This window comes from Podarcis erhardii (assembly GCF_964252035.2).
Source record: "Podarcis erhardii genome assembly, chromosome: 2".
Classification (NCBI taxonomy): domain Eukaryota; kingdom Metazoa; phylum Chordata; class Lepidosauria; order Squamata; family Lacertidae; genus Podarcis; species Podarcis erhardii.
In genome coordinates, this window is record NC_138498.1 from 54,086,916 (window position 1) to 54,111,448 (window position 24,533).

General features: G+C 42.8%; 1 protein-coding gene across 4 annotated transcripts; it reads left to right on the forward strand.

Annotated features, from left to right (window-relative positions):
* The first annotated feature begins 239 nt into the window (after positions 1-239).
* SFXN1 (sideroflexin 1) lies at positions 240-23,543 on the forward strand. Of its 4 annotated transcripts, none has more exons than XM_081852161.1 (11): positions 240-528; positions 5,456-5,632; positions 7,234-7,404; positions 8,126-8,224; positions 11,324-11,399; positions 12,663-12,748; positions 13,528-13,655; positions 14,101-14,150; positions 19,643-19,692; positions 21,000-21,047; positions 23,044-23,543. In XM_081852161.1, the coding sequence occupies exons 2-11, from the start codon at positions 5,469-5,471 to the stop codon at positions 23,138-23,140; spliced, it is 969 nt and encodes a 322-aa protein (XP_081708287.1). In that variant the 5' UTR covers positions 240-528; positions 5,456-5,468; the 3' UTR covers positions 23,141-23,543. The 4 variants fall into 4 exon arrangements, 3 of the variants coding, with proteins under 3 accessions (XP_081708287.1, XP_081708285.1, XP_081708286.1); XM_081852159.1 differs by having other exon boundaries at positions 360-466; XR_014153993.1 differs by lacking the exon at positions 23,044-23,543 and adding an exon at positions 15,964-16,083 and having other exon boundaries at positions 396-528.
* Positions 23,544-24,533: the final 990 nt, after the last annotated feature.

Below are 24,533 nucleotides of genomic sequence, written 5' to 3' on the forward strand. Positions count from 1 at the left end.
GGGCAGAGTGCTGCCCTCACATGTTTTTCTAAGAAGCCGGGGGCGGGGGGGGGGCTGATTCAGCTAAAATCCCGGTCGGGGGTGGGGCTTGCGGGGTCCATTCCGCCCCTCCTCCCCACATGCTGAGCACCGCAGAGGCGGGCAACGCTTCACCTTTTGGCTCTCCCTCGCGGCGCCAGGCCCGGGTGCCTGGAGCGAGCGAAGGCAGCCCTCCGCCCCCTCGCCGCCCTTCGCCTCCTCCCCTGGCGCGCCCTCCTCTTCCTTTCCCTTCCCTCCCGAGGGGGCGGTGCGGACGCTGCTCGCCCCTCCCACCCCGGCTTGGCCCGCTCTGCAGCCGCCGCCGCCGCCGCCGCCGCTTGCTCGCTGCCTCCTGAATTTCTTCCGGCGGGCTTTGGCGCGCCTCTCGGACTGGAGCCGGCGCGGACGTGCGGGAGGCAGCCGTGGAGCGGGGCGCGCAGCGGGCGCCGTGAGTAACCCTGGGCAGCAACCAGAAGCACCTCTCTCTCCCCATCCCTGGCCGCTCGGGAGGTAGGCGCTCCTTCCACGGCGCTTCACCCAGCCAGCAGCCCCAAAGTGGGGGGTGACCCTCCCCGCTCTCCATCCCCCGAAGCGGGTGCAGGGAGGGAGGCCGGCTTGGCGCCCCGCAGCTGCTGCTGCTGCGGCTCTGCAGAGGACGGAGAGCTACGCCTCCCTTTCTCCCCGGTGCCCGTCTCTCGAGCGCGCTAGCGGCATCCTCTTCCCCCGGGGTGCATCTGCCTACAACAGTAGCCTCTCCCCCAAAATACAATACATAGGAACCAAGGTCCCTTCGGCCTCCCAATAAAATATTTGAGTGCCCCCCCCCGCGGTTGATGGGCATTTCCACTCCAACGGTACGCGTGCGCCGTGTCTTGTGATCGATGATGCGGGGCGGGGCATACATGGGCCCCCCAATATTTTATTCAAGTTGGCACCCTTGATGCAATGTGGCATCGCAATGCCCATTTAGCTAACCCACTCCAGCATTCCTGTCCTCCTGTATACCGTGGGCCCAGTGAATAACCCAAAATGTCCCTTTCGGGTATGTGTGCGTTCCCAGTAGATGGATCTAAAAGTATTGGTTTAGTTTTTTAAAAAAGAATAAATAAGAGAAAGAGACGTTCGTTTGGGTACTGAGCGCTTTCTCCCTTCTTCCAGCTGCCTGATTTTGCGTTAAATGGACCTCATAAATACTTTGAGAATGAGGTAGACCGGGTTAAGGTGTGTGCGCTTTTACAATTAATAATTTCCCACGGCCACGTTGTTAGGAAGGGAAAAGACGCGGCCATTCTCCCCAAGAACCTCGTTTGCTGCAGTTGCATTAGGAAAGGAAAGGGTAAAGCCGTCGAGGAGGCTGTCCGGGCTCGGCTAAGAGAAATGTGTCACTGCGGAGAACAGGTTTTCGTGTGAAGTTGCTGCGCTGGCAGGGACTGCTGTGAACCGCGAACATCTGGAGGTGACTTCAGCGCGGAATGATGAAATCTCCCGCTAAGTTACACACCAAAGATGGCTGCTTTGCTGCTGTGCAGGCTGCCTCGGCAGTGGGAATTATACGGGAGCTGTAGTTTTTGTTGCTAGGTTACGTGGGGACTTCTCCCACCCTCCTATAAATTGCATCTTGTAATATTGATGTTGCAGACCCTCTTCCTGACTTCTGTCTTCCTTTGCTTCGTAGGCTCCTCCTAGCGCACTGTGGGGAAGTGTATATTGCAGACAAAGCGGCTGGTGCAGATAAATGCCAGGGCAAGCTGATTTTAAGTGAAAGTAACATTGGAGGGGCGGGCTGTTTGCCTCCCTAGCTTGATGGATGTGGTGCACCACTCCTCCTTCCCAGCCATCATCTGGGCTGCTAGTTTTCTCAGACTGGAGCTGCAGGCAGGGCACAGTTTTGTCCAGTGAAGCAAATGAAGTCTGACACACGTAGCCTCGAAGTTCTGAATGGCACCTTCTTTAGAAATGCCACAAGTTGATTTTCATTAGAAGCAGGGGAGGGGAAAACTAAAATTGCTCAGAGGAGGCAGGAACCTTGGTGAATTTGTTACCTGTCCCATTGCATGATGCTTGTTGTTCTTAAGCTATTCTGCGTAACCTTCCCAGTGTACCTGAACCCTCCTGCCGTGACAAGATGGCCAGAAAAGTAGTTGGCAGAAAGGGTATGAGTGTTTGTGTTGAATTTCATCACTTTAATTTTAGACTTGCTTGTTCTGCATGGCTGTAATGCATTGCACTGATACCGTCAGGGTGGTTATTAACTCTTAGTAATTTGCTCTTTGGTTGGCATACTTGGAATAGCTTTTTACAGCAACTTGTTCAGGGGTGGGGACCCCCAGGGGGCAAAGTGCAGCCCTCCATGACTCTCTGACCACATACAGCCCCTGAAAGATTAATCCTAAGGCAATATGGCCCTCGGCAGTAAAACGTTCTTTTACTTTTGTCCATGTGACTGTAGTTGAACTGTGGATAGGGCTAGGGAAGCGTTCTTATCAGTTATATGAGGTGGGGGACTTTACAGCTAAGTCTTGGCTGTGATTAATGTATCCTTGCACCCAAAAAAAATATGAATGAGCAAGACTTCTTGGCTGCAAGCCACAAGAGAACTCTCAGAAAAGAGATAAGCTTTTATTCTTCTTCTAAGAATCCTCCAAGACAGCTCTTAAATAACTGAGCTCATTCTGAATTGAACTAAGCAGAGTGTGCCCAGTGCTTCTTGGAATCCTGCTCCTGCAGTGAATTTGTTAGATTGCTTTATGCAAACTACTAAATCCCCACCACTATATTTGTAAAAAAAAATTGTTGGTATTAATCTGTCTCAAAAGACAATGGCCTGCGTCTCTAGGGGCTAAGTCAAACTGCTAGAGAATCACAGCATTTGCTGTGGCTTCAGAGGCTGGTAACTGGTAACTGCTGCTTCCCTTGTTGTTTTTGTTGCATTATGTAGGTAATCCTTACAATATTATAAGGCATGGATGGGGGGGGCTGTGGTCCTTCAGATGTTATTTGACTGCCACTTCCATCATCCCTGACCATTGGGCATGCTGGCTGAGACTGTTGGAAGTTGGAGTCCACACGTTCTCCACCCCTTCTATAAAGTACATGAAGCATTTTGAAAAACGCAATTAACTACATCAGTGTTATTGTTTGTTATAGCCAGGTACTGGGTTTTGTGGATTATTTGGTCTTCTCGAGTCAGTGTCAGCTCTTGTGCCCTTCAGAAGCTGAATGGATATTTCATAAGCAAAATTCATTCCAGGCAAGCAATAAACATATATACCCAAAACACACTAATCTGATTATAATGCTCCAGTCTGAAAAATGTAGTTTAAACTAGAAGGATGTACGTAAATGTTTTCGGCTCTAATCATGCAGTATATTGCTGTGGAAAATAATGCATTTCCATGTACCAGCTGTGTCTTGCAACCATATTATACAATAGAAAGTTTTTATTTTTAAAAGAGAACTAATTTTTGATTGCTACTGGAATTTCATTGCAGGTACATTGTTGACCTTTAAACAAGGTCTAAAGTCTCCTTTTTTGCTGTTATATGTACTCTTTCATACTAAAAGCATTTGGCTGAACTTTGTTCAAGACTTGCATTTCATTTTGAAACTAGATTAGATTTTACACTTGTGTTACTGTTCTCCTACATTTTTTGTTGGTAGGACCCTGTAACCTTTCAAACATTCAGGCTATTCACCAGCTCAAGTTTAACCAGCCAGTTTAACCCTGGCTACAACAAAATGCTTACACTGTTTCCCAAAGACTTTGCGGTTCTGGAACAGCCATTGAAATCCTATATGCCCTACCTTTTCCAAATGCAATACACAGGTATAGTTAATTCTGAGGTTCTCTTTCAATCTTGGAGATTGCAGCTGGAATCCAGAGAACTGCAAAGCTGCTTCCACATGTACACCAAGTCTGCCTATCAATAATCAGAAGGGTTCCCAAATATAACTGGGCTGTCTCACCACAATTAGAAGTGTGTGAAGTAATACACATTACTATCGAAAGAGAGCTAGTTATTTACATCCAGAATCTAAACTTGCCTTGCATACTCTAGAGCAGCATTCAGTGGAGCATGAGCGGTTTCTGCTATCAGCAAAAAAATGCAATCCTTTGCACATGAGGAAGATTCCTAGGCATTCAAATTGTCTCTTTGGATCCCTACCTTGGGCAGTACATTGACCAGCTTCAGTGATTCAAAGATGGGAAATGGTAGCTCACACTGTCTGTCAGTTATGGCATAAGCAGTTGCGGTTTTAAAACAATAAGAAAGATAAGTTGGAGCCAAGTTCAGCAATGCAATTAAACTGTGTTTTTTGGGGTTTTTTAACTGAGTGAATATTGGCCAGTGGAGATCTTGTTCTATGATAAGGTTTCAGATTAGAAACTTCAGCAAGCCTTTCCGGTTCTAAGGAAATGTCCCCTACAACCAGGAGACAATGAAAAGGTGTGTTTGTGGTTTGGTTTGGTTTGGTTTGGTTTGGTTTGGTTTGGTTTGGTTTGGCTTGTCTATGAGAATCCAAGCTTGATTGATAATGCTGACATGGGAGTAGGCAGGACAAGCTTTTGTGTCTTTCACGAATAAAACCATCAACAACTAGCAAATTTGTAAGCCTCAAGATAAACACCTTGGTTTTTTAGTATTGGGTCGACTGGTAGGCATTGGACTATCTCTAGTACCCACTGGCATTTTTGATGCAGCCCCCCGATGAAGGAATGAGAGCTCAGCATATTGTTGTTGCAGGTGATAGAAGAATAAATGGCACCTGCTTTCATTTTTCATATCCATGTGCACATGTATACACACATGCACAGAAATTGTGTAGTATGCTGCTTCAGAGGTTACCTGCATCTTTAAGGCATGGGTGAGAAATAATGAGAAGTCTGTGAGATCTGTGCGTCGGATTAGTTTCTGACCCTATGGACAACATGCCCATAGTTATTTTGCTGCCTTCTGCTAACTGCATCTTTAAGATGACTAGGGGAAAGTAAAATCCAATACAGTCATTAATGCGTATATCTCAAATAATTTTGTAAGCAGATACACACACTGTTTCATCCTCAAGTGAGCTGCAATAAACCTTTCTGCTGTTATGAATAGAAAATTAAATATGATGGGAAGCTTACAAAACAGACAAGGTCATTCAACAAAAGCTTTGTGGGACATCTTGACCTACTTTTAGCATGATCTCATCCATGTTGCAAGAAGGGTTTTCTATTGAAAACTCTGGTCAAATATCCTGTTATTGGAGATGTAGCACAAGTGCTATTTCAGCATTTGACTGCATCACTGGGCTGAGTTTTCTCTATCTCTGATTTTCAACAAGAGTTCAGAGATCTGTGGCAGAGAACCAGAAATCTAAAGGGATCCAGATAAACGCAGGAAGCCAAGAACTGTGAAACTGAAAACTGCTTCTGTCTCTGTTTCTTATTTAGTGTTCTTGAAAAAATGTCAGCCGATATACCATTCAACATCAATATCAAAGAGCCTCGCTGGGATCAAAGTACGTTTATTGGACGAGCGAGCCATTTCTTCACTGTCACTGATCCTAGGAATATTTTGTTGTCCAATGAGCAGCTAGAAAAAGCAAGAAAAATTGTGCATGATTACAGGTAAATGTTTATTTTAAAAAAGCAAGGGCTCAATTTCATTGTTCTGTATGGGACAATGACAATAAAGATATCGTATCATATCGTAGTTGAGAATACTCGAGGCATAATGTAAAAAGAGTAAAATAAAATAGCCACTTGCAGTAGAAAATGGTACCCAGGCCCCACTCTCTTCAAAAAAAGCAACTCTTGTAGTGTCTGGTCAAGAAGAGTCCCCAGCTTGAATTTCAGGAAGTCTTAAATGAGAAGAGAATCCCACAGGCCTCCTTAAGACACCCTCTTGCAAACATAGTGTACAGATGATATCATCAAAAGGGTGTTCTATGCTGATGTTAGAGGGGGGAAATAGGTACACAGTGTAAGAATCAGCCTCTGTGATACGTGGGTGTGTGGATGTGGGTGTGTATTTATGCATTATGACCAGCCCTTCCAGACATCCCTTTTATTGTGCATTCATTATTTTTGTGCTCATGCTATCAAGGCTGTCATATGCGATCCCACTTTCAATCCTGTTTGTGCCTGAAAACACGTTGGGGTGGTGACAGTGCTTTGTTTTCAATCAGGTCATATCCTGTCACTGCCTGCTGAAATCCCATAACTTTCTGTCCAAAAAAGTGTTCTGGTTTATTTCTGCCTTGCCTCTGTTGTGCTATAAACCCCTCCAGAGAGCAATACGCTATTACTGTGTCAAGAATATGAGGCAGAATGCCATAAAACACCAGTCCAGAGGCATCCACCGTCATGAATTGTAACTGCTGATCAGAGCTGGCATGCACCGTGTTCCAGGTGTTAATTGGTTTTTACAGTGTGGTCAGATCATAGAATCAAAGAACGATAGAGTTGGAAGGGACCCTGAGGATCATCTAGTGAGTCCCAGCCTTTCTCAACCTGTGGGTCCCCAGATGTTGTTGAACTACAACTCCCATCACCCCTAGCTAGCAAGGCCAGAGCTCAGGAATGATGTAGTCCAACAAGATCTGGGGACCCACAGGTTGAGAACCACTGAAAGTCCAACCCTCTGCAATGCAGGAATATGCAGCTGTCCCATACGGGGATCCAACCTGCAACCTTCACATTATTAGCACCACACTCTAACCAGCTGAACTATCCAGGCAGCGTGCCAAGAGCTACAACAAGTGGGGTGCTCTTAAACATGGGTGCTTGAGGGGAAAAGGCCTTCTGCAATGAACATTTAGGAATGAAGAATTAAACTTTGTTGTCAGTAGTGAGGAAGAAGGGAAGATGGGGTGGAATGTAAGGGAATGATAAAATATTTTGGAGTAGAATGCCAGAAGTCAATTTCGCAAACAAGCAGTGACTATTTTCTCCTTAGGGCCTTGCCCTTTGATGCACAATTGCATGAACAAAATTCAATGTGAGCCAGCTGCTTACATTGACCTACCTGCAGTACTCCTGTGACTATGCTGACATGAGAAAGAGCAGTTATGATGATGGAAAGGGACACAGAGGTTCTTATGCAAAGCTGCTGCACAGTTGTGTGTGCAGAGAAGATATGTGCCAATCTTTCTTGTGATTACTTAAGTTTTGGACCTTAACGTCATATTTATAATTAAATATTCACATATATTTCCATTTGCCCCAAGACAAGGAATTGCATGCCCTGGATTAACAGAAGATGAACTATGGAGGGCGAAATATATCTACGATTCAGCCTTCCATCCAGATACTGGGGAAAAGATGGTTCTAATTGGCCGCATGTCTGCTCAGGTGCCCATGAATATGACCATTACTGGCTGCATGATGACCTTTTATAGGTAAGTAATCACTCATGATAGTACATGAGTGAAATAAATACAGTGGTGCCCCGCAAGACGAACACCTCGCAAGATGGAAAACCCGCTAGACGAAAGGGTTTTCCGTTTTGGAGGCGCTTCGCAAAACGAATTTCCCTATGGGCTTGCTTCGCAAGACGAAAATGTCTTGCGAGTTCCTGCGGGGTTTTTTTCCTCCCCCCCCCTTTTTCTAAGCCGCTAAGCAGCTTATCAGCTGATCCGCTAAGCCGATAAGCCACTAAAAGCCGCTAATAGCGCTAATCCACTAAGCCGTCAATGGGCTTGCTTCGCAAGACGAAAAAACCGCTAGACGAAGAGACTCATGGAACGGATTAATTTCGTCTTGCGAGGCACCACTGTATGCAATTGAGAAATCCAATTTGAAGGCCATAGTCCTACTGACACTGGTTGTAACAACTTTGTGTACTCTAAAGGGTTTTAGTGCTGCTGCAGCCCAAGTGAGTGATGTTGTATACTTCGAATGTTTCAAAAAACAGTTAAAATGAACATTTTGGGTTTCTTCTGCTCCCTTATATTTTTCACATATTGGTTTCGTTATTTACCTTCAAAAGAAAGCAAAGTAGAGAAAATTCAATCTGAGAACTCTTGAACTTCAGTATGCGAGCTATAATCAGCCCAACTGCATTTGATTGTCTTAATCTCATCACTTTAAATAAAATTGGTGGTACTTTTTGTTTTTAAGAACTACTCCAGCAGTGGTCTTCTGGCAGTGGATTAACCAGTCGTTCAATGCCATCGTAAATTACACCAACAGGAGTGGAGATGCTCCAATTACTGTCAGGTAAGGTATTTAAGCCACACCAGGCAGAAAATTCCAAAACCTTGAATTACGATATCTGCTCTAGTTTAGACCTAAATTCTGTGCTATGATGTGAACGGCCTGAGAAAATGCTTTAATATTTTGCACGTGTAATCTCTCTGAGTTAAAGTTATGCTCTAATTAGTGTAATGTGATATGCAGGCAGTGTTATCTTTGATGAAAGCCAAAATAGCTCACAAGACTGATGAAGTGACCAGTCACTAAAGCAGGGGTGGCTAACTTGTTTTGCCCCCCCCCCCCCGGAAAAGAAGCCTCATTCACCCTTGGCCACGTGCCAGCAGTGTGTGCGCCAGTCCACATTCTCACATGCACACACACAGTCCAACACTCCCCCCTACTCGGCTTATCTGCGATCACTAGAGGGGGTGTGGTCATCTCCCTCTCTGCACTCCTAAAACGATCAGTCTGATGACTGGGGAGGAGACCGCTTGCATCTCCCTCACAGTGATGGGCGCTGCCCATCCCAGCACTGGGCTCTGCCCATCCCAGCACTGGGTCTATGTTAGTGCTTTTCCCCACTTTTAATAGCAGCCATCAAATTGATGGGGCCTTGCCCAACCAGAAAAAAATGGTTAGCTCCCCAAACCGTGGGGGCTGGTCGTCTCTGCCCTAAATCATTTTCCCTAAAGCTTGGGATGAGGGTGGTAATTGGTTGTGGAGCCGGCAATAAGGTTTAGTTTTTGAGCCGCAGCCAGGCCCTGCATATTTGAAACAGCCCTGTATTCTGCCCTGTTCTGAGGAATTCATGCCCAAGGCAAGAGAGGTCCCCTGCATCTTCTGAATGGCTTCCAGCAGCTGTAATAATAATGGATCCCAGATTGCCTAGTTTGGATTATTATTAAATTTGCAATGTGGTTTTTCATAGACTGGCTTGACGTGACGACATGTAAGCACAAGGTAAACTATAATGGGGAAATCGAAGTGATGCTAATTTAATAACATTAATATGTAACATGCATATAGCGAGCATTCCAAGCACTTCACGTACACCGCCTCAGTAATATATGTGAGATATTACTAGATGCATGGCTGCCTAGTTACTTCTGTCTGGTACTAAAAACAAGTTATTTGCATGTAGATAATCACCCAAGGTCATATCTGCATAATTTGAATGACTAAATTAGGCTACTAATGTATTCTAGACAGCTACTATGGATTGCAGCTGGTATGGGATCAGAGCATTTCAAACAGGCATGTGTGCTTCACTTCTATAGTCCATGAAGTTGTCTGGTTCTGGTGGGGTCTTTTAAATGTCTTGAGAATTATTCATCTGGTCGAGCACATCTGGGAAACATTGAGGTAGAAGACCAAAAGATGTTGCCCAAATGTGACAAGAGCAGAACGAAGATGATGTTCTTGACTGTAGGAGCAGAACTGCCAGTAGGATACAGGTGGTCACAGTACAGCCACTCAGTGTTGCTTGACATCCTAAGCTTGCACACTCAGAGGTTGTGTGTGTGTGTGTGTGTGTGTGTGTGAGAGAGAGAGAGAGAGAGAGAGAGAGACAGACAGACAGACAGACAGACAGACAGACAGACAAAACAAAATAAAAAAATTCCTTCCAGTAGCACCTTAAAGACCAACTAAGTTAGTTCTAGGTATGAGCTTTCGTGTGCATGCACACTTCTTCAGATACAGACAGGCAGACAGATATACCATAATTACATGCTCGGAAGTCTTTGCATCAGAGCTGAGGAACCTGAAACCCTCTACATGTTGTTAGACTGTGGTTTCCTTTGTCTCTGATCCTTGGCCATGCTGGCTAGAGCTGGTGGGAGTCCAGCGATATCCGGGGGCCCTGAGGTTCCCCACCGCTGCTCTTTATCCTTCCAGTTGCTTTTGGTATAACCAGTTTCTGACCGGTATCAGAGTGTAAAGGCACACAGCGAAGCAACTTTTTTGAAGCTAAGCACCTCTGGGTCTGGTCACTGCCTGGGTGGGAGAGCACTTGAGAGCCTTGTGTATGTGATGCTGAGCTGGATATAAATGTAAGAAATGAAGTGAATTACTTCCCAAGATATTCTGAGGTGATCTATCTGCCTCTGGTGAAGATGGCTCAAGGTTACTCAGTCTCCTTGCCAGCTTATGATGGCATTAGACCCGATTGGGGTGGGGGACCCTGTTTGGGGGCCGAGATGATGAACGTTGTTAGACTTTTGTTAAGGCTCCAGCCCCAAAATTAGTACCTTGAGGACCCTTTGTATCTTTTCTCCTTCATGAAAAGGACAGTCTGTCCATGCACCTAGATCCTCCTGCTCTCTGATAAATGGACTGGCATAGTTCACCGTATAGTAGAGCTGGCAGAGGAAATAGCTGCAAAAAGAAAGCCATGGCTCATTCTGCAGAGGAAGAGTCTACAAGGATATCTGAAGCTACAAGGATATCTGAAGCTTCTATCATGCTTCTTAATATAGTGAACTGTCAAACGTATGAGGCAGCTTTATATTGTTAGCCCATTAGCCTGTCTAACCTACTATCATATGGCATGACTGACAGTGGGTCTCCGAGTGAGATCTTTTAAACGGAATGTACCAAGGACTGAGATGAGGATGTGTTGCATACAAAAACCACATGATCTCAGCCCTCAGTGTAAGCACAATGCTTCCACTGAGTCCATCATCAGAGTACAGGTGTACACCACCCAGCTGTCAGTTTGGTACCCAAGAATATAGAAGTCGTGCTGGATGGGGTCAGAGGCCAGCATCCTGCCATCACAGTGGCTAACCGGATGCCTATGGGAAGCCAGAAGCTGGAGCCTGAGGGCAATAGCACTCCTCACATGTGATACCCAGTGACTGGCATTCTGAGACATACCGCCTCCCAACTGTGGATATAGAACATATAGATCACTTAGGAGTCAGCCACTTAGCATCATAAGTGGGAAAGGGAAAAGTTTGTAACCCCACTAGATGCCTTGACATTATATTCCAGTACAGTTTTGTCTTTCAGCCAAGAGAACATATTACAGTACCATGCCAGTTGTGCTTACATAATTGGAACATGTGCGATGTAACATATACGGCTATTGTGCGCACACAAACATTCTTATTTTTGTTTTAGCCAGCTGGGAACAGCCTATGTTTCTGCCACCACAGGTGCTGTTGCAACTGCTCTAGGACTTAACGCACTAACAAAGGTATTTAATCATTTCCTCCGTTTTGCTTTGAGAAAGAGTTTTGATTGTTGTGGAAACTTTTAGTTAATGATTTCCATACGCATGAGGAGTAACAAGGGTTATTGTGGCACCTTAAAAGCCAATGCATTTATTGTGACATGACCTTGCATATTCAGGAGCCCACTTAATCTTTTCATCTGTGGGTTTATCAGTCTCTTGTGACTGAATCCTGTTTGCTTCAGTTCAGTACTGATTCATTTTTATACCTTTGAATATGTCAGCACACAGAAATTAGATGTCAGGGAGAAGTGTTCTAGCCTTGCATTTTCCCTAGCATTTTCTGGAACTTCCAGCTTTCTTTGTACAACAGTTATGTGAGCCCAGGCTTGGATTTACCACCTTACCAAAAATATAGTCTCAGTTTCTAGGGCGAGGTCTCTTGCAACTGATATTCAGATAATGTGCTGTTTCTGATTCTTGCATGAAATCCACTTTAGATTTCTTTATAAATAGTTTATACTGCTTGTATAATAAAAATCTAAGCAGTTTACATAGAAACAATGAAACAACATTAACTAATACAAATATAATAATAATACATTTTCCTAAAAGCTAGATAAAAGCAAAATGTGATTGTATATCACAAATAAAAACTGAGTGATGCGCAGAACAAAACAAAAATAAAGCTTTGGTATACATTTTAAAGAGGTGTTTAAAGGTCATTTTTATCTCCAACCCCAAAACATTTAACATGTGCATATCGTCACTGTCCATGTCATGCATCTGATGAAGTAGGATGTTGCCTGGGAAAGCTTCTGCTGCAATAAATCTTCAAGAAAACATGAGACACCCTGCTGTGTTTGCTGACATACTCTAAGATGGCTACACTTCAAAAAGCTTTCACAGAATGACTGCAACTATTTTTCAAAGAGAAAGATAGAGGGTTTTTTAAAAAAATAATAATGATCATATAGCTTCCCTAAATGGCATTTCATCAAAAACTTAACCTGATTTCTGGGAGTGATTATAACTCAACATTTCTGTTCTAAAATATTTTTATGTCACTGGAATACAGTTGAGAAACCACTCTCATTTTTTACAAGGTGCAGTCTATACCAGTGTTCTCAAAAGATTCTAGCTTCAGGCACATATATTCTCTGATGTATTGGCATAGATTCTTAAGATCAGCTTTTCACAAAACAATACTTAAGATGATATTTTAGAGTGGCTGAGGATTGGTGGGGTTTGTCCATCTTCAGGTAGCTCTTACTTCTTTTTTCACAGCATGTCTCACCTCTTATAGGACGTTTTGTTCCTTTTGCTGCTGTAGCTGCTGCTAACTGCATAAATATCCCATTAATGAGGCAAAGGTAAGATAAAAATCTCGCATGTGCTACAGAGCACCTCTTGGCTTAGGAGGGATGCTGCAAAATTTGTTCCAAGCCAGACTCTGAAAGGAAATTCAGAGGCTCATTAAAGCTCATTTCAAAGCTGGCACAAGCTTTAAATAGTCCTGAATTCTTCTCCAGCTTTGACTGAAATTGGATGTGACTCCTGCAGAGTCCAGCCTGCAGAGGAAGCCACTTTCAGGAAGCCTCACCCACCCACCCCACACCTGATGTCATGACAGCAGGTGTGGAGCAGGTAAGGGCAAGACTTCAAAGGAGCAATCGAGAGCTTAAAACTCCCAAGTTGTTCCTTGAATCCAGAAAGGTAAGTTCCTACCCACACAACAGCTGATGGGTGGATCAGAGTGTGCCTTCAACACTCACACTTTGACCAGGCAGGGGTGGGGGAGATAGAGATCTGGCCCACCAGCCAGCAAAGATTCCCCACCCTGTGTTAAACCAACCCATGGTTTAGCTTTCAGTGGCGCAGCAGGAGGAGGACTGGGAGAGGAGCACAGTGGCCACAATCCAATCTCTAGCATTTGCACAAAGCCATAGCATTGCTTGAGCATCATGTGCAAACCAGCTCTTATGAATGTAATGAAAAACAAAGCAGGGCTGTTGTTGAAGTTTACAAATGATTAACAAATGTTCTGGAACGTAACTTTAGGAACATAAACAATTTGAGCATATAGTGCCCTTAAAGAGTAACCTTTCACAATTGTTCAGCTTTTTTCTTTTCTTTTTTTAAAACCCAACAGGGAACTAAAGTATGGTATTCCCATTACAGACGAAAATGGAAACCGATTGGGTGAATCATCCAAAGCTGCCCAACAGGCCATTGTGCAGGTGGTTATCTCACGGATCCTTATGGCTGCTCCTGGCATGGGTTAGTTCACCTTCAGCTAAGCATAAGTAGTGATTGAAATCATGCCCTTCTAAGACCTTTGGCTTCAGTACATTAGATTTGAACAGCTAATGGCTCACACATAAAAGATATTGTAGAGAAACATGGCAGAGATTTATTTATTTTTACAATGTATCTGCAACGCACTGTTGATATTGTAGCCATTGCTCTAGCTGACCATCAAATATTATTAAAATCTTTTTTTAATTAATTATATCTCTTGTGAAACTTCATGTGCACATTCTCCCTCATCTCTTTATAACCCTTTTTCATCTCCATACATTGCTAATTTATTTATGCATATTAATAGAGTGCCTCAGGAAAGCTATACACTACCAGTAAACTCATTGAAGCATACCTGTTATTAGAAAGTGCTCTGTATACATAGTTTGCTAAGGCTTAAGCATTTCATTCTTTGTTTTTGTAGCCATTCCCCCGTTCATAATGAATTCTTTGGAAAAGAAGGCATTTTTAAAGGTAAGCCTAAGCTCTTGAAGATATATTAATTTCCTTCTGACAGCCAGTACAATTAAGAGATCAGTTTTAATGAAATAGCCATTCACAGAGCAATAAAAAAAAGAGAGAAAATCTGCTGTTATTCCCTGTCCTGCTCTAGGGAACATTTTTGTTTGTGAATAAAACAAGGGGTTGGGGGAGGGGGATGTGAAAGCTCTTCATTCCATTGTGCAAATTAGATCCACACCGTTGCTTTCATAAATTGTAACAAGGAGATATATGTTGATTAAAGCGTTTATGCTAAAAGTCAGGGTTATTTTCAGATGCATGACATCTCCCACAAGGACCTAATTCGAAGCTGATGTACATGAAGTATGCTGTCACATGGAAGCTGCTTTAAGTTAAAATTGATCCGTATGGCAATGGCTGTCATGCATAAATCGAGTACTGCATGCATGGCAGCTCCCTACATAGTCAGATGACTTTTTCCATCCTGCTGTAAATTTGCTTATTTGGGGCAGAGTGAGAGGTTTGTGGTGGCCTGGAGTCACCTGCCTGAAATATAGTATGCCTCTGAATACCACTTGCTGGGAATCGAAGATGGGCAGATGCTCCGGCGCTCATGTCCTGCTTGCAGACTTCCCACAGGCATCTGGTTGGCCACTGTGAGAATAGGATGCTGGACTAGATTGGCCACAGGCCTGATTCAGCAGGGCTCTTCTTGGATTTTTGTGCATATAAGTGGCTTGTGCATATATGGGAGTAATCATTAAAGTGGCCTCCATGCTTCTTATGCTCTTGCTGATGGACTAAACATCAAGAGTATTACCAGCACCACACATTGTTGCCAACCTATGCGATTCCCCGAGAAGCTGCTCTTTTCATGTAACATTCTGTATGTCGGGGAATTCAGTGTCATTGTAAGATATTAATCTCACCTAGGGCAAGCACAGGGCTTCTGCTGACAGGGTTCATGAGTGAATCCCTCCCATAATTTTTTTCTTGCAACATTGAAGTAAGAATAATTTTCTAGGGACATAGTTCATTAAATATCAGTTATGCTATATAGGCCATCATTATCCCCACTGACAGATAGCTACTTGCCTGAGGTTACCTAGTGACTTTAGAAAGAGTTTGATCCAAGTCTCCTAGATTGATATGAAGTCTTAGCTGAAATAGGTTATGTATGTGGAATTCACTGCATCATGTTCGAAGAGTCAGTCAGTCAGTTAAATTGATTTGCTAAAATCCACTGGACTTCACAAATGTCTATATTCTAGCACACGTAGCCCCCAGCACACTGGGCGCTGTGTTGCACAATGAAATGTTGTCTAATCCTCTGGGCCGCTAAAGCAAACATGGAAACATAATTCTAGTTACAGGTAGGTAGCCGTGTTGGTCTGCAGCAGTCGAAACAAAATTTTAAAAAATCCTTGGATCTGAAGGAGTGTGCATGCACATGAAAGCTCATACCAATAACAAACTTAGTTAGTCTCTAAAGTGCTACTGGAAGGATTTTTTTTTTATTTTGATGGAAACATAATGTGTAAGTGTATTTATCCCCATCCATCAGCAAATAAGAAATATTCTCTGTAGAATTCCAGTGGGGGACTTGAATATGTTGGAAGAAGCAGGGATGTTTGCTTAAGCATATTACACATTTTGGAGTTAACATTGTTTGCATTTGACTGTGACAAGTTACGTGATGAGCATTTCTGTTGGTTCAGTGATATTTCTTGCAATGGCTAATGAAAAGAGAATGCCATATGTCAAGCAAAGTCTCCATTGGCGTGTATGTAGTTTAATCAACATGAAGATGTTGTAATTTTTTCAGATCAGCACATCTGAAAGAGCCCTTCAGTGACTGTTCAGTGTTCTTTGACACCATCATGACTCCCTTTATGTTTTCCTGCTCCTCCCTGCCCCCTCTCTGCCTCATGGACTGTGAGCTCAGGTGAATCATTGCTCTGCAGCTAGTTAATTATAAGACTTGCTATTGATCAGCCCTGGATCCATTGAGCAATGAACTGCACTTCTTTTTTAAATAAAATAAGCAGCTTCGGCATGTCAGCTTAAAGTTCATTACTTGCACTACTCTGACGCCATCTACAACCTGCTTTATTAATGCATACAGGCTTTAGCATTTTCCCACCATTCCAGATAATAGCTCTTGTTCACTCGGCCTAAGAAAAAAAATCTTTACTTTAAAGGTTCAGACAAAGAGAAGGAAAAGAGGGATTCTGTGAAGGTCTTCATTTCTTTGAATCCTGCTGCAGAAACATTGCCTTCCTTTCTAAGAATAATAGTAGTAATTTTTTATTTATACCCCATCCATCTGGCTGAATTTCCCCAGCCACTCTGGTCAGCTCCCAAGAGAATATTGATGTTTTCTAAAAGTTAGATAGTTGTTTATTTCCTTGACATCTGATGGGAGGGCGTTCCACAGGGCAGGTGCCACTACCAAGAAGGCCCTCTGCCTGGTTCCCTGCAACCTCACTTCTCGGAGTGAGGGAACTGCCAAAAGGCCCTTGGAGCTGGACCTCAGGGTCCAGGTTGGACGATGGGGGTGGAGATGCTCCTTCAAATATACTGGGCCGAGGCCATTTAGGGCTTTAAAGGTCAGCACCAAGCCTTTGAATTGTGCTTGGAAATGTACTAGGAGCCAGTGTAGGTCTTTCAAGACCGGTGTTATATGTTTCTAGCTCCAGGTTGCTGTCCTTCTATAACTGTAGTAAATATAATTGTAGTGAATCTTGCTGAGTCATGGAAATGGCTGAAGCTTTCCAAATGTGACTCCCCAAATAAAAGCAGACAGTTCCCCTGAGAGCAGTGGTGAATATGGAGCACGAGGAGTTGGCTGCAGCATAGTAGAAAGAAATGACAGCAGCCCCAAACATGCCAGGCATTTTAATCACTGGGAGTTTGAGAAAAATACGTGATTTTAATTTGAGCAGCAGCCTGGCAGCACTTGCTTTTGTCCTCAGCCGAGGAACAGAGGAAGGAACAAGCAGAAAAGCCATTTCATGCTGACTTTATCTCATTAAAGGTAGTAATAGGAGGTGGGCCATAGTTCAGCGGCAGAGTGTCTGTTTTCATGAAGAATGTCCCAGATTCAATCTCCAGTAAACTGGCACTGAAAGAGACTACTGTCTGGAGTCCATGAAAGTCACTACCAATCAGCATAGGCAATATGATCCAACTTGCTAAAAGGCAGGTGCCAATGTTCCTGGTTAGACCTGAGTCTTAAGACAGAGTAATTTTGGCCCCATTTACCGCACCCACGCAGATGCTCCTGTTCTCACAGTTGTGGGAAGCTAAGTGCTACAAGCTCACCAAACTTGAGTAAAGGTTTCCGGCTAGTATGAGCCGGCCCCATGCATCTGAGAAATACATTTAAACATCCATGTGTCTGTTGAGCATCAGTGGCTCCTCTTGTTCCCACATATAGGAATGTTTTTGTGCGCCTGCTCTATCTGAAAATGGTAGCTGACTTGAATGGTGCTATGAGCCCCAATGCAAATGCTTAGAAAAAGAGACTGCCTGCTGTTGTTTCTCATGATTCTGTGCAACAACAAACTTAAAACAAACTTTAGATTGCCCTTGTGTCCAAGAGGCAACCCTACACAAAACTGTTCATCGTACAAAAAATGAAACATTTCCGAACAACAGCTTTGAGAAATACAGTGTCATCTTGCATTCGGTGTTAGAACATCTCCAGTGCAGAGTTCTATCCTCTGCCCTTTTGTTATGATTCCATTGGGTGGCATCTACTGGTGTCTGGTTGATCATAAACTGTGGTGCAATAAGAAGTAAATAGGAGTCCTTTGGCTGGCTGGAGTTCTGCCATCTGCTCAGTTTCCAGAGAGATGTAAGTGCTGCATCATTACATGCCGCACCATCCTTGAAGTTTAAAGCTGCCATTTGTTCCTTGACTACCTGATTCACAGGCAGCAGCTTTGTGGCTTTGGATTCCTGCAGCGCAGAGAGAGCCTCAGTAACCTTAGCTGTCCACACCTGTGGATGTGATACATTTAGGCATTGTTAAAGATCCCTTGTATATGTCTAATCTGGGAACTGATGAGCAGTTCAATATAGTCACTCCGATCCTAAAGGCTTGTTCATCTACATTAATTCCCTAGGAGTAAACCCCAGTGAACATAGTGGGTCTTACTTCTGAGTAAATATGCACAGAATATTTTCCCTGCCTCTTTCCCTCATATCTAAAGCACAAAATCTATAGTTCCACATTTGCTGCTTATTTCCAACTATTTAACACTTCATTCTGATCCTTAATACAATAACAGTTTATGGAATGCTTTTTACTTGAAAATCATAATTGCACACATCCATTGTAATTCTAACCAATTAACTATTTTACTTTTAATCTTCATCCTGTTTATGATACCATATATGAAAGGGAATGATTGTTTTTAGTAACAGAAGCAAATTCAATATAGAAGAGGCTTGCTGTGGTTTGGTTTCATTAGCATTTACTTTCTGGTAGAAGTCTTAACACAGCATCTTTATAATATCCCTTAAATGATTAATTGTTGCAAGATTAGTTTTGCTTGATGATGTGACAATAAACTGTGCATAGGATTTGTATGCTGTGAAACAATGCATTGGTTTTTTTTAAAATGTTATAATAATTCCCAAGAATAGCTGTTCCTTACTGACACAGGAACAACAGTTGATAATGGGAAAAGGGGAGGCTTGTCTATCAGTTTTTATGAAGTTTTTAAAAGTTTTTTTCCCAAAGTGAGGGTAGGGGTAGGATTATATTACTCTTGCTTATAGAGAAATACCACAGAATGCAACCCCTGCCCCAGTTTCTCTTTAAGTGGCACTTGCAATTCTTTAAAAAAGAAATTCGGTGCAACTTTAAAATATACATTGGAATTAATCCTTTTGCATTATTTAACAAATGCAATATGGGATCACATGTTATAGAAAGTCCTAACATTGCTCACATTGCCTGAGTGATTCCTCAGTACTTCCTGATGTGTGTATTTTTACTACAACTATATAACAACCTCTAAAGCACCCGTCCCAGGGTTTTAATGGATAACAGCAATGAACATTTTCAAAACCTGAAGGCCCAAGCCTTTCCCCCTATAGCAATGGCAGTGCTTTCAGTGGAATTTTACAAAAGTAATTCATCTAATTGCAGGAAAGGACTGCTTTCATCCCTTAAACACTCTGTGTGTCTGATATTATAATGCTGCCCTACTTTTAGAAATCCGTCCTGCTGCTAAGAACACATGGATTAATCAGCAAAGTCGGGGTGTGTGGGTGCCTATTGACCTTGGAGGCTATAACATCTGACTCTAAGGCTGGGAATGTTTGCAGAACCCATAGTAGTTAGGTGTGTGTTCAAGCATGCCTTCTCCATTTTGCATAAATTTTCAGAGTCCATGTGCTTTGAAAAGGTCTGGACCCAAGAACGTGAATAGTACATATGTGGTGAGAGGAAATATCTCATTTCATCATGTCACATTTCTTTTAAAACGCAGAGGTTTCCATGGATGAGTGCCCCCATTCAAGTGGGTTTAGTTGGCTTCTGGTGAGTAAAAAAATAAATAAAAATGAATTCATGGGGATATGGTTGTGGTTATCATAACAATGTTTCCTTCTGTGAAAGATGTTGATTTTGATCCCTAAATGGGGAATTGCACATTGAGCTTCATGTGTGCAGTGTGGCTGTGTATCTTGTGTTTTCTTTAGTTCCAGCAATGGTGGGAGGGGCAATTGCTATTGAGATCACAACATGTGGAAAGAATAGGATTGTCCTTTCTCTCTTCCCCTATGACTCCATCCAAAAACAACCCACCAGGTTCAGCTGTAATCAATTAAAGAAAAGCTAGTGGCTTCACAGAGGCATCTGATTGGTGTCTGTGAGGACCAAATGCTAGACTAGATGGGCCTTTGATCTGGTTCAGCAGAGACAATACCTGCATGTTACACATTAAGCATAATGTGTAGTTTTGACTTTGGCACAATGAGGCCATCAAAGCCTCTCTTTAAGACTAAGGCAAATAACTTGGAGAAAGTGCTATGATAACCTTTTCCCAAAGCAGCTACTGGGCGAGCAATGCAAAAAAAAGCAGACCTTGAGCTTCTGGAATAGGCTGACTTCGTCTTGGTTGGGGAAGATACAGAGCAAACCAAAGGGGAGGAACGGGGGGCCATATAAGCCCAGAGGGGGAAACGGCATGTCATAGTACGGAGTCAAGGAACTTCTAGTCCACAGGCCAATCCTGGCCCACCAAGGGGTCGTCAGCTGATAGGCAGGAGGACAGGGTTTCATCAGCTGTGTGGGGATTACTGGCCTGTGCAAAAGCACCCATGGAAACAGCTTGCACACAGAAGCTACTTCAACGAGGTTTAAGACATCGTCTTCTCCAGAGGCTCAAATGAGAGCATAGGGCTGCCTCCTGCCTTTCCTTTAAAGTCCCCAATATGGTGGGACTTGGAAAAGGCTTTGTGAGGTTTATCCTGCTCCCAATTTAAACCTCCAAGTTTTGGAACTCAAACTGGGCAAGGAGGAGTCTCACAGAACCCTTTACAAGCCTCCCATATCAGAACCGTGTTCATTACTATCAGCTCTGTTGAATACTAAATAAATTGAATGTAGCACATAAAGAAAGTGATGCAAGAGCAAAGGAAACAAACAAGGGGGAGTTCCATGCATCTGATGAAGTGGACTTTAGCCCATGAAACCTTTTGCTGCAATATCTATGCTTTTAATATTGATGTCCAGAGTTAGGATTTTAAGGTGCTTTGAAACTATCTGCACATTTGAAAGAGGCCAGTTCGTACTTTGAGGACAGTTACCCCCAAATAACCTAACTTAATGCTTGTCTTTTCCAGTTTGGTGTTTGCAACACCTCTGTGCTGTGCATTATTTCCACAAAAAAGGTAATGTGTGTGTGTGTGTGTGTGTGTGTGTGTGTGTGTGTGTGTGTTTTAAAAAATACTTTGGGCTATGGTAAGGTTATGCTGAGCACATTGCAAAAAATTTAGAAAACAAAGAGTCATCATCATTTCTATGGCTATGAGCAGAGAGACATTCCAGAAGTCAGAACATAACCCCCCCCCTTTTTTTTTAAGAATGGAAGTAAGAAATTTTCAAAATGGCCTTATTATTAGGATAGGTTCCCAGCCCAAAGTCTGCTCTTGCCTAGCTCTGAGGAAGCAGGTTGGGTAGCACTTCTGTTCTAATCCTGCCTGGCATAGTAAGATCAGATCTTTCTCACGTTCATTTTCCTCGCCTTCACCCCATTCACTTGTAGTTACTATACTAACAGTGCCATTTTTCTAGAAAAAGCGGTGCCAGAACTCTTATAATGACAATGGCGCCCACCTGGAACTGAGTTCCGGCTGGGGGGGGGGGGGGGAGAGCCCTGATTCTGTCTTGAAACACATTCTCATTCATGACTATGTGAGGAAGGTGATGCTGCTGTTTCCCAGCCAATGAGAAACCACTCTGATGCCTCTTCAACTCCTTTTACTTAGGAGTGGGACTTTCAGCAGCGGGTTACCTTGTTCCTATGCAGATTGGTGGTCCCAAACTCTCCCCTTGTTACTGCCATATCAGCTTAGAATAAATTACTGTCAGTTAAATCAACAGCACAGACCTCCAACACAGGTCTGTTAGAGAAACAGATCCAAGACAATGCAACAACAGACAATACATAAAACCTTAACTAAGGACTACGTGCATGGAACACCACCACCTAGTGGTTGGTGGTGTTGCTTATATAATAATCACTCCTTCTTCACCACCCAGAGGAAGCCCAGGAGAAGAAGCACAGCAGTCTTCCTGCCTTCTTTCTCATCACCACAGGCATTTTCTTGGTTGTTTTCTGTAGCTACCCACTGGGGTTATGCTCTACAGTCATTCAGCCAGATTACTAATGGGCTGCTGTGGGGAAGGATGCCATAGATTCCCTAAGAGCTTCTTCACACTGAAGTGCTTTATCCTGCAAGCCAGTATAGGATCATGGGGGGAAACCTTACAGAGGCACCTGGAACGTCTTTCTGTTGAAGATGAACAGCTTTGGTGTTCCCTGTTGCAACACTGTGGTCCTTTGTGCCACTTTGTATAAGGGATATGTTTGCTTCTGCATTGAGCTCTGAAGGAAGCTACATAAACAAAGTTTGACTCCCATTTGCTGGGATCAATAAATATAAATTTCACTTCATGGATTGATCAAGGTTCTTTCGTGGAACCAGAAATCCCCCTGCTGCTTCTCTTCTGGCACATGAATGCCGATTTAACTCAAAGCAGTTTGATTGTTAACATTATTTCCCCTCTTGGCTTCGAAAAAGCCTATGAGTTGCATATAGCCAAAGCAGTTCCAGGCTTAGCTTGAGAGGGATCAGAATTTATCACGCTTAGGTGGGTATTCTCTGGTGTTGACATGTTAAAGAGTTCTGTGACACAGTTTTTGATTTTAACTGCATGCCTTTGTTTTCACACATGCTAAACTGTTTTTTATTATTAAGAGTGAATGCAATTAAAATGTTAGCAATCAGTTTTAAAGACCTGTTGGTGATACACGAACTGTTAGGCCAAGTTTAATTTATAAGTGAAAGCTTAATGGTTCATGTAAAGCGCATTTTCCTGGCTGACACATTAACATACCTCACCAGTTAACTTTAGCCAAGCAAAACAGCCAAGCAAAAACTTGAAAATCTTCTTCTATGGCTCATAATGTTGAACAAGGACTATTTGATGTGCAAGTAAATACTTTTAGAATTGATAAAGAAGTACCCTTAGTACAAAATCATATTTGATATAAATTCCAACTTTTTAAAAAAATAAATCATCATCATAAAGCTTCACCACTTGCATGTATGAAATTTGATCATGGGTTGTATGTGACGTCTCTTCTATTTTTCTTTTGCTCAGTTCCATGTCTGTAACTCGTCTGGAGCCAGAATTACAAGCCAAGATCCAAAAGAGCAACCCTGAATTGGAGCGTGTGTATTTTAACAAAGGGTTATAATTTGTAGAAGACAAAATATCCCTCAATGACAATTAGGTGAACTTATTTTAAATTGTGAGAAAACTTTGTTGAAGACAACTCGGTCCTAGTGTATTATTTCAATTTTACACTTTTCTTTTTTTAGCACTGAGGTTATTTAAGCATTGCAATATAATTTTCCTAATTGTGGCCTCAAATTGCTGTCGATGCCATTACTTCACTGTCCACTTTGTTTTTCTGCTGCCAATATTTAAAACAGTTCCCATTAACTACTCTCAAGAAGCTAAAGATGAGATTCCTTTGGAAAATGTTGCAGACAGAAGGAGATCACAGGATGCTATTTTAGATTTGCTGCCTTTCTCAATTTTGCCCTGCGGTAGGGTTGCCATACGTCTGGGAATTCCAGGACATGTCCTCTTTTGGTGGGGGGATTTTACATTTTTAAAAAAATGTCCTGGATTTTGGTTTTTTTATTTTTTAAAAAAATAAGGCTGCAGACTCTGGCTTCAATCCTAAAAAAGCTCAACAACTTTTTGTGTCCGAATTTTTACCTCTTGAAATATGGCAACCCTACCCTACAGGAAAGCAAAGAGCAAGTGCATCTTTGCTATTATATTTATACCTACAGTTCAGGTGGTAATTCTCCATCAGATTCCTTTCCTCAAAGGCCCAGAGTGTGAATGTGTGGTTTGCATTTGATACTGGGTTCATAAGTTGCCTTATCTCAGTTATGTAACAAGTATTTGGGGATGGGTGGGAGAAGAGTGATGGGTGGGGGAACTTGAATGATGTAGAGCAAAGGAAAGCTATCTTCCCCCATCACTTCTGAAATCACTTAACTAATACAGTGAAAGGAAACTGCTAATCACAGAAAACATAGCCTCTTATAGTGTGCAAAGTTCCCACAGATGGAGCAAACTCACCAAATTGCTCCAAATTGCCTCTGAGCCTATCCAAGTGTTGCGCAGGGTACATGGTACAGTCCTCTCATTAGGGGTTGCATTTTAAATGTGTCCCATGTTAAAATGTGTGCATATAAAGTTAGTTAGTATACTATGCTAACTCTCTGGTTGCAGAAAAAAACCACCCTGTTCAACGTGTGAATTCATCTTAGTCATGGTGCCTGGCATACTGCAGCGTCGGGCAGGATCCTAATGGCTGCCAAACTTAATTTGTGCTGCTTAATTAGTGGCAGTTGCCAAATTCTTGGGGAAATCAAGGGGGGGGAATCAAAAGACTGGGTTTCTGCATTACATTCATAAGTTTCATTTGCCTTAACTGACATGTTTCCCCCAGAGATGGGGGTGTATTAGTTCTCTATTTCCTAGCCTTATTTTTTCATATCTGACAATCACATTCTTGATACAATATTTTAAGTCCAGTCACATGAAAACACTGTGCTGCTAAAAACAAT